This window comes from Mercenaria mercenaria, chromosome 9 (genome assembly GCF_021730395.1).
Source record: "Mercenaria mercenaria strain notata chromosome 9, MADL_Memer_1, whole genome shotgun sequence".
Classification (NCBI taxonomy): domain Eukaryota; kingdom Metazoa; phylum Mollusca; class Bivalvia; order Venerida; family Veneridae; genus Mercenaria; species Mercenaria mercenaria.
This window is the reverse complement of record NC_069369.1, coordinates 10,693,334-10,709,450: the sequence shown is the minus strand read 5'-3', so window position 1 is coordinate 10,709,450 and position 16,117 is coordinate 10,693,334. Positions and strand designations below refer to the sequence as shown.

Here is a 16,117-nt window from a genome sequence, read left to right as displayed (position 1 = left end):
ATTGTATAGGAAAAAGGTTTATTTGAAAAACATATTCCTTATTTCAACAGATTTTATTAAAGAAAAGATTTCTCTAATACAGTGTTCAGTACATAGTATGAATAAAATATCTATTTTAAAGTCATTTGTAGGACCAAAGTTTCTCCCATATCAAAATACGTGACACCACGCAAGGAATCTTAAAACATATTACAAATAGCTTCCGCCTTTCCACGGCATCAAATATCAAGGAAAACCCAATAATAGAAATGATTTTGCAGAATTTCAAAACATCTTTCTTGTTTTTCGTTCAAATACTAGGTCAAATAATTTTCGAGATGTGTGCGACACAAACTTTTATGCCTTCTAATGCATATTTTCGACTTATTCCAGGGCCTGTGTGATATCTCTTAGTCTAGCATAACACCTGGTTCACAACTTCACATACTAAAAAATATTTTCATAATGTTTCACAATTCTCGGCAATACTTTTTGAGATGTGACACAAACTTGGGTCCTTTTTATGCATATTTTTTACTAAGTCAAGTGCTCTAAATCTGGTCTGGCTGTTTGATATCCAAATTAGACCCCTGTGTACAACTTCACGTGCTGAATTACAATCCTGTGAGGTTTGATGACTCGGGGTCAAATACTTTTTGGGATATGCACGACACAAATTCGGATGGACGGACAAGGGCAACTCAAAGCATTCAAGACTGAGCAATTGTTTCCACTCCTTGCCGTCTACCTATATTCAAAGTTTCATTTAAATCTCTTCAGTTCTATGTGAGTCATACTCCATACAAGGGAAACTTATGTACAAGTAGATAATTCGATTTTTTTTTAAATCAATAATGGTTTCTCTTCTAACAGGTGTAATTATGTACCATAAGGAACAGGACTCTGGCTTTCTCTTTTTTATTTTTATTGCACTTATACTTCATATATCTTAACAGATAAAATAAACATTTTCAATAATCAAGTTAAACAAAGAAGAAGAAGCAATAAGTTACCTAAAAACTAATTTTCGGCAACAAGCAGCTGTGTATCTAATCCATTTAAGTACATACACCAAGAATGTTGAAAGATGTATAAAATAAGTTAACAATACCAATCATTACAGATACAAACATGTATCTATGTGGTCCTTATAACCTACATATTATTTAATGCATGATACTGGAATGTTTCAACCACTAATCACAACTTCTTACGACAAATCTGTGAGTCTACAAGAAACACCGTGTGCTGACTGGACAAAGTTTTCTGTTACGGTTTGATAGATGTTGTTTAAAGCTACATGCCTCCAGGTTTATGTCATTTGTTTTCAAAACTTAGAAACTAAATTCATTAGTTAGTGATTACAACAGAAAGAAATTTAAATATGATTCTGTATATTTTAGGAAGTTTTACACAGTCATGTAACCTTTACCCTGCAAAATTTCTAAAATGGACTGGTCCATCATTCAATATGGGCAATACCATTTATCACTGAAGGGGTGTTTACTGAAAATTTAGTGACTGAATAACAACCAGTGCAGTGCGTGATGAGCCTGCACTTCCCTGCAGGCTGATCTTGGTCTGCACTGGTTGCAAAGGCAGAATCACTTGCAGCCAGTTGGCTAAAGGTTAATATTCCTTTCAGTCAATACAACATGGAGAAGACTCTCAAATGCATTAGTCACACATATAATAGAAGCACAGTTTGAAAAAAAAAAAACTATCTGAGCAATATTTCGATATTCATCTTCTGGAGGCATGTCCCTTTAATGACAAGCTGAACTACTGTTTAACCTGAAACCCTATATTAGTCTATGGTCTTCTTTTCAGGTGTTTCAATTTAGTTCAAAGACATTAAAGGAAATAGCCATATTCTAAAATATTGGTATAAAATCTAATGTTTTCTTCAAGAACAAGGCAAGCTGTTTCAAAACTATAATGATGAGATATTATATATAAAACTCTTATCTGCTGGAAGATGTGGAAATATTTTCCTAAATTAATAAATGTAAAGTTTATTTGCATTTTCAATAATATAATCATAGAAGAACTAAACACTATACAAAGTGCAATCAAAAAGAAAGAAATTACATTAACAGATGCATTACAAAGACAGTAACATTGTCCTCTCTTTATCAAATCTCAAAAGAAACTCTTGTCATTTAGTTCTAAGATAAATCTAATTATTTCTACACTGGTTATAAAATCACAAAATCATTCCGAGTTATTTCTCCATTTCACATCAAGAAAATCTCTATCTGTCTGAGATTCAGGATACGGTAACACTTCAAAGAATTACAATTAGGTTCAAAAAATTCAAAACAGGTTTCTTTTTTTTTATTTTGTAGCTAGTATACAGACAGAAGTTAGTTTTCACTTTACGAGTCTCCGTGGTGGAAAAAGGAACTTTTTGAATTTCAAGATTATCTTTTAATCATTCTATTCTATACACAAATCTATACTTTTCAATGGAATTTTTGGACCATAAGCATTTTGAAAGATTTTTTTTCTCAAAATTTTAATACAATCAAGAAATTTTCAAATGAACCAAGTGATAAAAAGAGTCAAATATGCAATTTTTTGAAATTTTCACAATGCAAAGATGTTCCTGAAAATAATGTGGCACAATAGCATAAATTAAATTGTCCTATAATTTGATTTAAAGAGAAATCAATGAAAAAGCATTGTTACGAAATAAGTAAATCAAAATGAAGAGTGAAGCATAACACTGAAATCATGTAAGTAAATAAAAAATGACTGACAGTGTGAGATAAAAGCCTAACAACTTCATTAAGAGGGAGAAATGTGAAAAGCACAAATTGTATTGTATTGTGTATCTACTTAAGAAATGTAAGTAAATATGTCATATATCTTAAACTTAAAACATACTATTACATGTAAAATAGCCTCACTGAAGTATAAAATTTCAATAGCCAAAAGATCATGCAATGAAAATTATTTCCTCACATAATGTACACCAAGGTATAATAAATAAACATTATAATTCCTAAACTGTGATCCAATTTTGTTAAATGTATGAAGTAAAAAAATATAGCAGTTTTTTTTTTACAAATTACATATTCAATAAGCAATATCGATGTAACACTGTTCCAGGTATCATTCAAAGTTCTTAATTTAAGTAACACTGCAGACGCTAGATATTATAGGATTCTTTCACTGGTTGTAGGTGCAGATGGGAATTTCTGGCCTCAAGGGTAACTGTTTAGGCAGTAACGAAACTCTAGCAGAGTTACCGCGTAAACAATTACCCGAGAGCCGGATATTCCCATCTGCACCTATAACCAGTGACAGAATCTTTTTCTTGCATACCATATTCAAGAGATAATAATAATAATAATAATAAAATCAATTGAATGGCTTTCTTTTTAGAACTATTTCTTATAGCAGCTTATTTAAACAAAGCACGTGAAACCAACGTACGTAAACAGTAAATATATCATGATGTTACAAAGACAAATAACAATGTTTAGTTCTGGTTTTGTTTTATCAGTTGCAGCGTAACATTATGAATTTTTGATAAAATGTTTTTTGAATCAAGAAATATACTATCAGGAACAAAATGGAACTGTTAAGGTATTGAATTTTTATTCTGTTTTTTTTTCCAAATAAAATATAAATTACTACATAAATCTTCTGCATATACATTGTATGTAGTTCTTAATAAGTCATTTACAGCACAAGAGTCATCTTACACCCTGGGGTGGGGTGTAAGATGGATTTTTCCCGTACTGGTAAAAAAAAACCCAGAAATCCCCATCTGGTATGCATGAATCTGCTATAATATATTTCTGTTCCTCTTCCACTTCACCTATCAGTGACATTATGTTACTTTGTGTGTATATGACTCATTTTAGAATTCACCTGATGTTACAGCACTGGCTATAAGTAACTTCTCTGGTTATGTTACTGCTTTGTTTTATAACAAGTGTATAAATCATACTGTATATAAACTTCTGATCCTATTCAAATTTCGATCTCTTCACTAAAGTTGCAAATTTCACTAATTTGACTTGAAGCTGAAATGTCTCTAAGTGTGATTACAAAATCTATGAAAAGAGAATTTCAACTTCTTTCATCAGCTGCTGGCCTTTCTCCCCAGCTTTCTGACAGTAGAACATGGCTGACTTTTTATGTCCCAAATTTGACAGCTGTCTTGCATACTCTAAAAACACAGCTTCTATCAAAGAACCTGGAAAAATTTCAACAAACTCAGAACTGTATACTGATATAATTACAGACTTTGTGATGTGTTGACCTGCCTGAAGGAAATATAAAGTAGAATTTCTGACAAAGTTGATGATTTTTAGGAAACGAATAAAGACATCATATATATATGATGCTATGCCCTCTGTACATGCCTGTGCAATTAAAATGATTATAAGTTAATAATTCATAAAGTCTTCCTTTATTTGATGGCACTATGATACAACTGTAATCAAAGTTTAAGGAGTACATAATCAAAGTTGAAGGAGTACAGACCTACTAAGTTTAAATTGCTAATTAACCTAGAGTGTATCCTATTAAATGGAATTACAGATTACAATTAAAGAAATGAAATGACTGACCTTAGTATCACATGTCCTACCATCCTCACAGCAAGACTAATCATATTTATATTCATTATAAAGTATAAGAGAAACAATGAGGAACTAACCATTATCTTCTGTTTTCTCCAGGAGATTAAACTCTGTGGCAGCTTCTATAAAACATGCAGCTCTGTTAAACTGCCTCATTCCATACAGCATCTCTATGACCTTATGGAAATATCCTAAAGACAACAACACCAAGACAGCTGTACTCTGAAAATGTAAATGTATCAACCATTTTTCATGAACATTTCAGAGTAAACCTAATTGTATAATTTTGAAATGTTAATTTGATAAACAACCAAAATATCAACAATTTAACCTTTAGCATGCTAGATAAATTGTCGTCTGCTAAAATTGTAAAGTTCATTCAATTTGCTCCAAAATTGTAAAGTTCATTCAATTTGCTCCAAAATTGGAAGAAATATTGTCAGAGTAGCAAACAGCTTGGAATCTGATCAGACGCCGATTTAATCGGCGTCTGATCTGGTTCCAAGCTGTTTGCAAAGGCTGTTAAATTCGCCTGCTGCAGGCTAAGGGTTAATATAAAAAGACCTAATAGTTTCCCTAATTTAAGTGGAACAGAGACATCATCTGTGACATTATCTCTTGCAAAGCTTGTTTCTTTGTTTTACTGGGTTTTACAACTGTATTTCTTGCAGTAGTATGTCACTTCACTATGTTCCTGCATGCCCTACCAGTATTAACCAGTTCTCCACAAGTAAGTGAAAACTTTTCTACTTGAAGTGGAGAACCAATAACCAATGGCATACTGTCTTCAGTCTATCAGTATCAAGAACTTACGCCTGAACTGGGATTCAAACCTACTACCATGTGACTTAAAGTATTGTGTTGCACATATTAAGTTAAACAGGTGGATTTAATAGGTCTGATGCACAGATTCGATGAATCACTCCTTTATTTCAATATTTTCTATTTTACTATTCTGCTGTAACTTAAATACAACAGCATCATATCAGTTTCAATATCTTATTTTGTAACAGTTTTCAAGTTATATACTAAGCAATTAACCTGAATGGTATTTTGAATTCTATACTAAGTCTTGTGATGACAAGTTCTTTTAAAAGTAATTAATAACTTCACCACTTAAAGCAGATGATAAATGACGGTAGACATTTTCTTTCATGTCTGTAGATCAAATCTGACATTTCTCACTTCATAGTCTTATGTTCTAGCTACTGAGCTGAACCTGTAAGCTACACAATTCATAGTCTTATGTTCTAGCTACTGAGCTGAACCTGTAAGCTACACAATTCATAGTCTTATGTTCTAGCTACTGAGCTGAACATGTAAGCTACACAATTCATAGTCTTATGTTCTAGGTACTGAGCTGAACAGTTAAGCTACACAATTCATAGTCTTATGTTCTAGCTACTGAGCTGAACAGGTAAGCTACACAATTCATAGTCTTATGTTCTAGCTACTGAGCTGAACAGGTAAGCTACACAATTCATAGTCTTATGTTCTAGCTACTGAGCTGAACATGTAAGCTACACAATTCATAGTCTTATGTTCTAGGTACTGAGCTGAACAGGTAAGCTACACAGTTCATAGTCTTATGTTCTAGCTACTGAGCTGAACAGGTAAGCTACACAGTTCATAGTCTTATGTTCTAGCTACTGAGCTGAACATGTAAGCTACACAATTCATAGTCTTATGTTCTAGGTACTGAGCTGAACAGTTAAGCTACACAATTCATAGTCTTATGTTCTAGCTACTGAGCTGAACAGGTAAGCTACACAATTCATAGTCTTATGTTCTAGCTACTGAACTGAACAGGTAAGCTACACAAACAATTATGAAGCATAGATCAAAATATCCAGAAAACCTGTGTTTTACCTTTTGGTTTACATGTGTGCTACTCAGATGTTCAACCCATCTTTTCAATACTTCACAGCATTCTGTATATACTAACGTTGACTGAAAACACAAAATTTTGGCTAAACTAGAATTCTTGACCTAAGTCTCTTTTTCACTGACAATGAGTTGGAAATACTGTACCTACACCAGTCTGCGCATGTCTGTTATATATATTATTAAGAACTATAACCCTTGTACAACCAGGTGTTGCCAATCAATAGCAAACTACAGTATCTGGCAGGATTTATCTGATGTTTCATGTTACATTTTAGGATTTCTGCATGTATAAATTACTGACATCTCAAAAATATTTGACATCTTACATCAAATGCAACATCTCTTGGTTTGAAATACGCTAAGTAACTAATTAATATAATTAATTTTGCATATGACTGTAAGGACATTTTTTCATCAAGGAATGGGCCCACATCAATGTTTCTGCAATATTATCACATGTTGAGTATTTATACTATAAGACAGACAATTGAGTAAACAAGGAGCTGCATTTTCAAAACGCAAAGTCATGCCCCTGGCTGTATGACCAAAGAATGTTGTTTTTTAAGGCTTTAAGTTTAAACTTTAAGGTGAATATCATATGAAGGTCCAGATCATTTATATATAGGCTAGTTTGTATGTCTTGCCACAAGGTTTGTTGAGTGTGAGTATGAACTAAATCAGGTCATTAATGTGGGCTGTAGGTGAAACGGTAAAATCTGGTTAACCAAAATGTTGATTCTTTTAAGGTTTGAAGATGAAGGTCATATGAGGTTCAAGGTCATCTTCATATAGGTCAGTCTGTATGTCTTGCCACAAGGATTGTTGAGTGGAAGTATGAATTAAATCAGGTCAATAATGTGGGCTGTAAGTCAAAACAGTAAAATCTGGTTCATACAGAAGGCCAAACGGATGGCCAGTTCAATTGCTATATCCCGGGGGCATAAAAACATCAACAGTTAACCTTAGAATGATATAGACCCTAAAATTTTCAACAACAGAAATACATTAAATAAAGCCTAGAAACTGATTTCTAAGTCCTTGAAATAACCAAAAATGATTTTACAAATGTGAAGTTTATGATAGTTTTGTTAATACCAATAACATAAGTTTTAATATTTAATTTAAAGCAGTGATTCATAAAGAATAACAACTATTGCCTTAGGCCAGTACTTGCAAATAGAGATATCTATTAGTTTACTTCCCTTGCAATTACACAGTTAGGTGGAAAAAGAAAACGGTTTAAGACACAATATCATACCTTTCTGCACAACAAAAACATTTAGGATTTATTTATATGTGTTTGATTTACTCTTTAAAACCTGCTTCATATGATTTTGTCAGCTTACTTATGGTACAAAATTAACTTTTAACAAGCCGATAATAAAATGAAATACCAATAAGTATTTTATATTGCAGATAATACAGTTTTGCTTGTATCAAAATGTCACAGTAGAAGCACTTTTGTAATTCAGAACAGGTAGGATTAGTAAAGGTGCAATTATATTGATCTCTATTTCCTATGCCTACCTTAGACAGCCAAACAGCAAGTTCCCAAGCTCCATAGGTCTGCAAGTATCGACAGGCATCCATTCCTTTATCTATCAGGCACAGCAACTGCACACCCTCTGAAAATACAAAACAAGTCAGTGTGAAGGACATTGTTTGTAGGAAATCTTGGCTGCCTAACACTACATTTTTTGCTATTAAATTCTTTGATACTGTAAATATAGCCACAATCATAATCTAACAGTTCTACTTATTAGATCTTATTAACACTTATTTGTCTTAAACAAGTCAATAAAGCACAAGTGTCCAAACATGGAAGAAGTGAAAACAAGAGCTGTCTGTAAGACAGCACGCTCGACTTTTCTCAGTGCTTGACTCTGAATTAGAACTTTGCCAGTAAAAATAAATCCAAGTTAAAAAGGGACATAACTCTGTCAAAATTCAAATCAGAGTTATGGGAATTGTGTTTCCTGGTGTGTGATAATAAATAACTATTTTGAGTTTCAAGTCAAAAGCTTTAATAGTAACAGAGATATTTGACTTTACCAAAAATTTTAACAAAAAAATCTAAGATAAAAAGGGGCAATTCTGTCAAAATTCAATCAGAGTTATAGGGATTATTTCTCCTGGTGTAGACTTTGATGGTAAATAAGTATTTTAAGTTTCAAGTCAAAAGGTTTGATAGTAACGGAGATATTTGACTTTATCAAAAACTTTAACCAAAAATTCTAAGTTAAAAAGGGGCATAATTCTGTCAAAATTCAAACCAGAGTTATGGGAATTGTGTCTCCTGGTGTAGATTTTGATAGACTAAGTAAATAACTATTTTGAGTTTCAAGTCAAAAGCTTTAATAGTAACAGAGATATTTGACTTTATCAAAAATGTTAACAAAAATTCTATGTTAAAAAGGGGCATACTTCTGTCAAAATTCAATCAGAGTTATGGGGATTGTTTCTTCTGGTGTAGACTTTGATGGTAAATAAGTATTTTAAGTTTCAAGTCAATAGTGATAGTAACAGAGATATTTGACTTTATCAAAAACTTTAACAAACAAGAGGGCCATGAAGGCCCTGTATTGCTCACCTGACCTATTGACCTAAAGATCATCAAGATTAACATTCTGACCAAGTTTCATTAAGATACGGTCATAAATGTGGCCTCTAAAGTGTTAACTTGCTTTTCCTTTGATTTGACCCGTTGACCTAGTTTTTGACCCCACATGACCCAGATTTTGAACTTGACCTAAAGATCATCAAGATAACATTATGACTAAGCTTCATGAAGATACAGTCAACAAGAGCACCGCCTTGCGGGTGCTGACGCTCATCTGATTTTTTTTGTATAATAGAAATATTGTCCTACCCATGATTTTCTAAGTCTAAAAAGGGCCATCACTCTTGCAAAAAGCAGGATAGAGTTATGTTTCTTGATGTACAGTGTCCACTTATGATGGTGAAAAACTGTTGCAAGTTTTAAAGCAATAGCTTTGATAGTTTATGAGAAAAGTTGACTAAAACATAATATTCAACCAAGAAAATGATTTTTCTAAGTCCAAAAAGGGCAATAATTATTGCAAAAAGCAGGATGGAGTTATGTTGCTTGCTGTACAGGGTCAGCTTATGATGGTGAACAAGAGTTGCAAGGTTTAAAGCAATAGCTTTGATAGTTTAAGAGAAAAAGTTGACCTAAACATAAAACTTAACCAAGAAATCTGATATTTTCTAAGTACAAAAGGGGCCATAAATCTTGCAAAAAGCAGGATGAAGTTATGTTTCTTGCTGTACAGGGTCAGCTTATGATGGTGAACAAGTGTTGCAAGTTTTAAAGGAATAGCTTTGATAGTTTAGGATAAAAGCTGACCTAAACATAAAACTTAACCAAGAAAACTGATTTTCTAAGTCCAAAAGGGGCAATAATTCTTGCAAAAAGCAAGATGGAGTTATGTTTCTTGCTGTACAGGGTCTGCTTATGATGGTGAACAAGTATTCCAAGTTTCAAAGCAATAGCTTTGATAGTTTAGGAGAAAAGTTGACCTAAACATAAAACTTAACCAAGAAATCTGATATTTTCTAAGTACAAAAGGGGCCATAAATCTTGCAAAAAGCAAGATGGAATTATGTTTCTTGCTATACAGGGTCAGCTTATGATGGTGAACAAGTATTCCAAGTTTCAAAGCAATAGCTTTGATAGTTTAGGAGAAAAGCTGACCTAAACATAAAACTTAACCAGGCAACGCCGACGCAGACGCCGACGCCGACGCCGACAACCGCTCTAGTGATGACAATAACTCATCATTTTTTTTCAAAAAATCAGATGAGCTAAAAATGTGGCCTCAAGAGTGTTAACAAGCTTTTCCTTTGATTTGACCTAGTGACTTAGTTTTTGACCCCAGCTGACCCCGATTTGAAAGTGACCTACAGATCATCAAGATTAACATTCTGACCAAGTCTCATTAAGATATGGTCATAAATGTGGCCTCTTTAATGTTAACTAGCTTTTCCTTTGATTTGACCTGGTGACATAGTTTTTGATCCTACATGACCCAGATTCAAACTGGACCTTGAGATCATCAAGATTAACATTCTGACCAAGTTTCATGAATATACAGTCATAATTGTGGCCTCTACAGTGTTAACAAGCTTTTCCCTTGATTTGACCTGGTGACCTAGTTTTTGACCCCAAATGAACCAATATCGAACTCATGTAAGATTTTATTGAGTGTAACATTCTGACCAAGTTTCATTAAGATTCGGCCAAAATTGTGACCTCTAGAGTAATAACAAGCTTTTCCTTTGATTTGACCTGGCAACCTAGTTTTTGAACTCAGTTGACCCAATATCGAACTCGTCCAAGATTTTATTGAGGGTAACATTCTGACTAAGTTTCATAAAGATTGGACCAAAACTGTGACCTCTAGAGGGTTAACAAGCTTTTCCTTTGATTTGACCTGGTGACCTAGTTTTTGACCCCTGTTGACCCAATATCAAACTTGTCCAAGATTTTATTTAGGGTAACATTCTGACCAAGTTTCATTAAGATTGGGTCAATATTGTGACCTCTAGAGTGTTTACAAGCTTTTCCTTTGATTTGACCTGATGACCTAGTTTTTGACCCCAGATGATCAAGTATCAAACTCACCCAAGATTTATTGAGGGTAACATTCTGACCAAGTTTCATTAAGATCGGGTCAAAATTGTGACCTCTAGAGTGTTTACAAGCTTTTCCTTTGATTTGACCTGATGACCTAGTTTTTGACCCCAGATGATCAAGTATCAAACTCATCCAAGATTTATTGAGGGTAACATTCTGACCAAGTTTCATTAAGATCGGGTCAAAATTGTGACCTCTAGAGTGTTTACAAGGTTTTCCTTTGATTTGACCTGGTGACCTAGTTTTGGACCCCAGATGATCAAGTATCAAACTCATCCAAGATTTATTGAGGGTAACATTCTGACCAAGTTTCATTAAGATCGGGTCAAAATTGTGACCTCTAGAGTGTTTACAAGGTTTTCCTTTGATTTGACTGGTGACCTAGTTTTGGACCCAGATGATCAAGTATCAAACTCATCCAAGATTTATTGAGGGTAACATTCTGACCAAGTTTCATTAAGATCGGGTCAAAATTGTGACCTCTAGAGTGTTTACAAGGTTTTCCTTTGATTTGACCTGGTGACCTAGTTTTGGACCCCAGATGATCCAATATCAAACTCGTCCAAGATTTATTGAGGGTAACATTCTGACCAAGTTTCATTAAGATCGGGTCAAAATTGTGACCTCTAGAGTGTTTACAAGGTTTTCCTTTGATTTGACCTGGTGACCTAGTTTTGGACCCCAGATGATCCAATATCAAACTCGTCCAAGCTCTTATTAAGTGTAACATTCCAGGGCTCCAGATAAGATGCGTATTAGCGTAAATTACGTATAGAAATAATGCAAATACGCATGTCTAATATTCTAAGCGTATAAAAACGTATATGAAATCACAGAAACGCACACAATGGTTTTTTATTAGCGTAAAAACAAAATCTGAATCGTCTGGATGCGTTACGTAACATAGCCGATCAGCATTAATTCTCCCACATTGAATGTATACACGCATCGTATGATCTCTATAAACCTAGGTTAAACTATACACTCAATGCGTGCATTAACTAATATTGATGGTACGGTAGTGTATTTAAAAGCGGTGTCGATTTAAATTATCAACTTCCGGTGTGAAGTAAACAAAAACAAAATGTCTCTTTCGAAGACTGCTAATTTCTAAAGGTGAAAAAAACGCTTTAGTCTTTCTTTCAACCTACAAAAAATGATCAAAAAAAAAAAAAAAACATCATAAAAGGTATATTGGCTAATCTTTTGGATACCGTAGTGAGTATGAAGCCGAAGCATGTTTCAATTTCGGAGAAAACGCATGCGGTTTGGAAAGAATTATATCCTTGGAATGTTATTGATTCTGGCAATCCTATACAAACTAAATTAAAATGTGCATTATGCATAAAGTGTAAAATGAAAAATGTGTTTGTGTCCACTGGTTCTAGTAACCTCCAAAAGTCTACTATAATAGATAGGCATTGTGATTCCACTGACCATCAAAATGCAACCAAAATGTCTTTGAAAGATTATATGACAGAAAGTAAAATTTTGATTGACACTGATTGTGAATAAAAAGCAAAAACTTGACATAAGTCATGGGTGTTACACCCGGTAAATATGTTAATAGTTATAAAACTGTTTTTTTTTTTTTTCTCATTTACGTTTTTTCAGCGTTAAAATTACTCCTAGTCAATTTCATATTTTATCATTTTACTCATTCACAAGATCTATGATGAGTAATTACTCCTAGGCCAAAATAATTATCTGCAGCCCTGACATTCTGACCAAGTTTCACTAAGATTGGGTCAAAATTTTGACCTCTAGAGGGTTAACAAGCTTTTCCTTTGATTTGACCTGGTGACCTAGTTTTTGACCCCAGATTACCCAATATCAAATTCATCCAAGATTTTATTGAGGGTAACATTCTGACCAAGTTTCATTAAGATTCAGCCAAAATTGTGACCTCTAGAGTGTTAACAAGCTTTTCCTTTGATTTGACCTGGTGGCCTAGTTTTTGACCCTAGATGACCCAATATCGAACTCATCCAAGATTTTATTAAGAGTAACATTCTGAGCAAGTTTCATTAAGACTGAGCCAAAATTGTGACCTCTAGAGTGTTAACAGTCGAATTGTTGACGACGGATGACTGATGATGGACGACTGACGGACGGACGTACCACGACAGACGACGGACACAGGGTGATCACAAAAACTCACCTTTGAGCACTTTGTGCTCAGGTGAGCTAAAAATTCTAAGTTAAAAAGGGGCATAATTCTGTCAATATTCAAACCAGAGTTATGGGTATTGTTTCTCCTTGTGTAGACTTTGATAGTAAATAACCATTTTAAGTTTTAAGTCAATAGCTTTGATAGTAACAGAGATATTTGACTTTATCAAAAACTTTAACCAACGGCAACGCCGACACCGGGCGAGTGCAATAGCTCTACTTTTCGTCGAAAAGTTGAGCTAAAAAGTGAATGAAATAGTAGTGGCTGCAGTAAAAATGTCACAGCAAAGATTTCCTTCATTGCACTTAACACCTCCTTGATCTCTTACTATTTTCCCAAGGTCCTAAGAGAATATAGACTAGTAATAATGTAACAGCACAATCTGTAAGTATAGTTATTCTATGGCTTACTAGTCAAAAGTATAAACTGTTTGCCCTAGGTCCTGAGAAAGTTAGACTGGTCATATAGCAATCTTAAAGTATACTTTTATTCAATGACTTACTGCTCATTATTCGAAACTTTTCCCTAGGTCAAAAAGGAATACTAGTATAGACCAGCAATATTGCACAATCTTATGGCATACACTTGGCTTGTCGGACTGTAGTCAAAACAATTTTCCCTAGGTCTTCAGGGAATATAGACTGCTTATATAACACAATCTTATGGTATACACTTATTGAACGTCTTGCTGGTCTGCAGTCAGAACAATTTTCCCTGGCTTGTCGGACTGCAGTCAAAACAATTTTCCCTAGGTCTTCAGGGAATACAGACTGCTTATATAACACAATCTAATGGTATACACTTATCGAACGTCTTGCTGGTCTGTAGTCAGAACTATTTTCCTAAGGTCTGAATGGAATTTAGACAAAATATAGTACTATGGTACAAGTTATGGAATGGCTTGCCAGTCTAAAGTCAAAACTATTTTCCCTAAGTTGGAAGGGATCACAAACTGGTTATACAGAACAACTGACTGATAAACACTGAATGACCTGCCAGTCTACAATCAAAACTTTTCCCCTTGGTCTAAAGGGAATATAGGTAAGTCAACACCACAATCTATGGACTGGAGATTCATATAAGAAGTTGAATAATTACAGCAGTTATTACACGATTTCTTACATAAATAGCTGGTCCACAGTCTGTGTTATATGACTGATCTTTATTCAACACATGTTTACTGACCTAATCTAAAAATAAAACGATGACACGCAATACATCACTTACTGAACGTCTTGCTGGTCAATAGAAAAACTATTAGTCATCAGTTTTCAGACCTCTGAAAAATAGTTTTGACTATTGACTAATAAGCCATTCAATAAAAGTACACCATTACAGTATGACAGATGCCATTAAACTGAAGAGCAACAGTTCTGGTATATTTTACTTTTAGTAAATATCTTTTTTTCCATCTCTAGTATGCACTGCCAAGTTGTTGCATAACTGAACTTCAAGTTCAACTGAAAAATGAGTTGTATAATATATAGAATTTCAAAACAACTTGAGTGACGAAAATCAAATCTAGGAGTTCTGTAAAATGTTAAGGGATTTGTACTGAACTAATTAACACATTTTATATTTTGGCCACATAACAATAATGTGTTAATGAAAAAATGGCACAAACATTACCTAGGAGTTTCCCATTAGCAATGAGATTGGTTGCCACTAATTTGATCGTACTCTGTGACGCTCCAGATGATCGTATACTGGCAACAAGGCATGATCTGTCAATTTACAAAATTAACATGTGAATAAACACTTGTGTACAGTCTAAATACCATAGGTCTGAACTTGTAAATTACTTCTAACATTCAAACTTATTTACCTCAAACCTGATAACAGGCTGCCATGCCAACTACAAACAAAGGAGAAAGTTAAGCAGATGGAAAAGGGTAAAAACAATTTTCTTTAATAATATAAAATATGAAATTATCTGAACATCATGAAATTACTTTGAGTTTACAAAATACATAAAGCCATCTTATAACTTAATGTATGTCCTTTTCTCGTTATTCGGAATAGATTTAAGTTTGAAAAGAAAGTTTGCTATAGTTTGATACTCCAACATCTAAACTTAAAAAAATCCACATGAAGAAAAATTCTAAGGACTGCTGTCAATGAATAATCCAGGCTTTCACATGATGACCCTCTCCCTCCGAAACAGCCAGCTGCTTTCTTGTTGAACTGAGACTTGTGATCATTTGTAATGTCTCTCAAAATCTAAGGCTTTTTTTGAAAAAAATCTTTTTTTTTTTAAAATTAGGAACAGACATAAAATTGTTTTCGCAGACAAAAGAGTTTTACAGTAAGTGGTTACTGTTTCTTATAAGATGGTTATATATAACCCCAATGATTTTAGATAAGCAAATTTTGTGCCACAATTTTCTGTTGTGTATATTTCTATTTTAATGTGAATAATACTATTTTCTTTTTATTCCTTTTTAACTATCATATGGTTTGCCACAACATGCATAAAATTTAAAAACAGGAAATAGCTGCAAGAGCTAATTTTCAAAAGGCTTGGATCAATGAGAAGGCTTGGAATTACGAGAAAGAGGCATATACCATAAATTATTACTATCCACGGCAGACTTATTTTCTAGGATTTAATTGCTGCATCAACCAACAAATTTATTATCTGGTAGATTAAGACAAAATAACTTATCCATTTTACTTCATAAATTTGAAATTTGCGTGTGAAGTTCACATCCCTATAAAGTAGCTGTTTCCAAAACTTTATGACATATCTTAACAGCATTATGGATACTAACAACAAACAAACTAAGCAGCAGTACTGTAAGGAATTTATTCTTAAACATGTAT

General features: G+C 33.6%; 1 protein-coding gene across 1 annotated transcript in view; it reads right to left on the bottom strand.

Moving 5' to 3' along the window:
• Positions 1-881: 881 nt before the first annotated feature.
• The window catches only part of LOC123546446 (WD repeat-containing protein 11-like), a 64,200-nt gene continuing 48,964 nt past the window's right edge, over positions 882-16,117 (bottom strand). The window contains exons 25-29 of the mRNA XM_053550798.1: positions 14,924-15,018; positions 7,992-8,089; positions 6,447-6,527; positions 4,655-4,799; positions 882-4,189 (exon numbers count right to left, since the gene is read on the bottom strand). Of these exons, the coding sequence (XP_053406773.1) occupies positions 4,047-4,189; positions 4,655-4,799; positions 6,447-6,527; positions 7,992-8,089; positions 14,924-15,018 (562 nt within the window). The 3' untranslated portion in view covers positions 882-4,046. The remainder of the gene's footprint in view (positions 4,190-4,654; positions 4,800-6,446; positions 6,528-7,991; positions 8,090-14,923; positions 15,019-16,117) is intronic.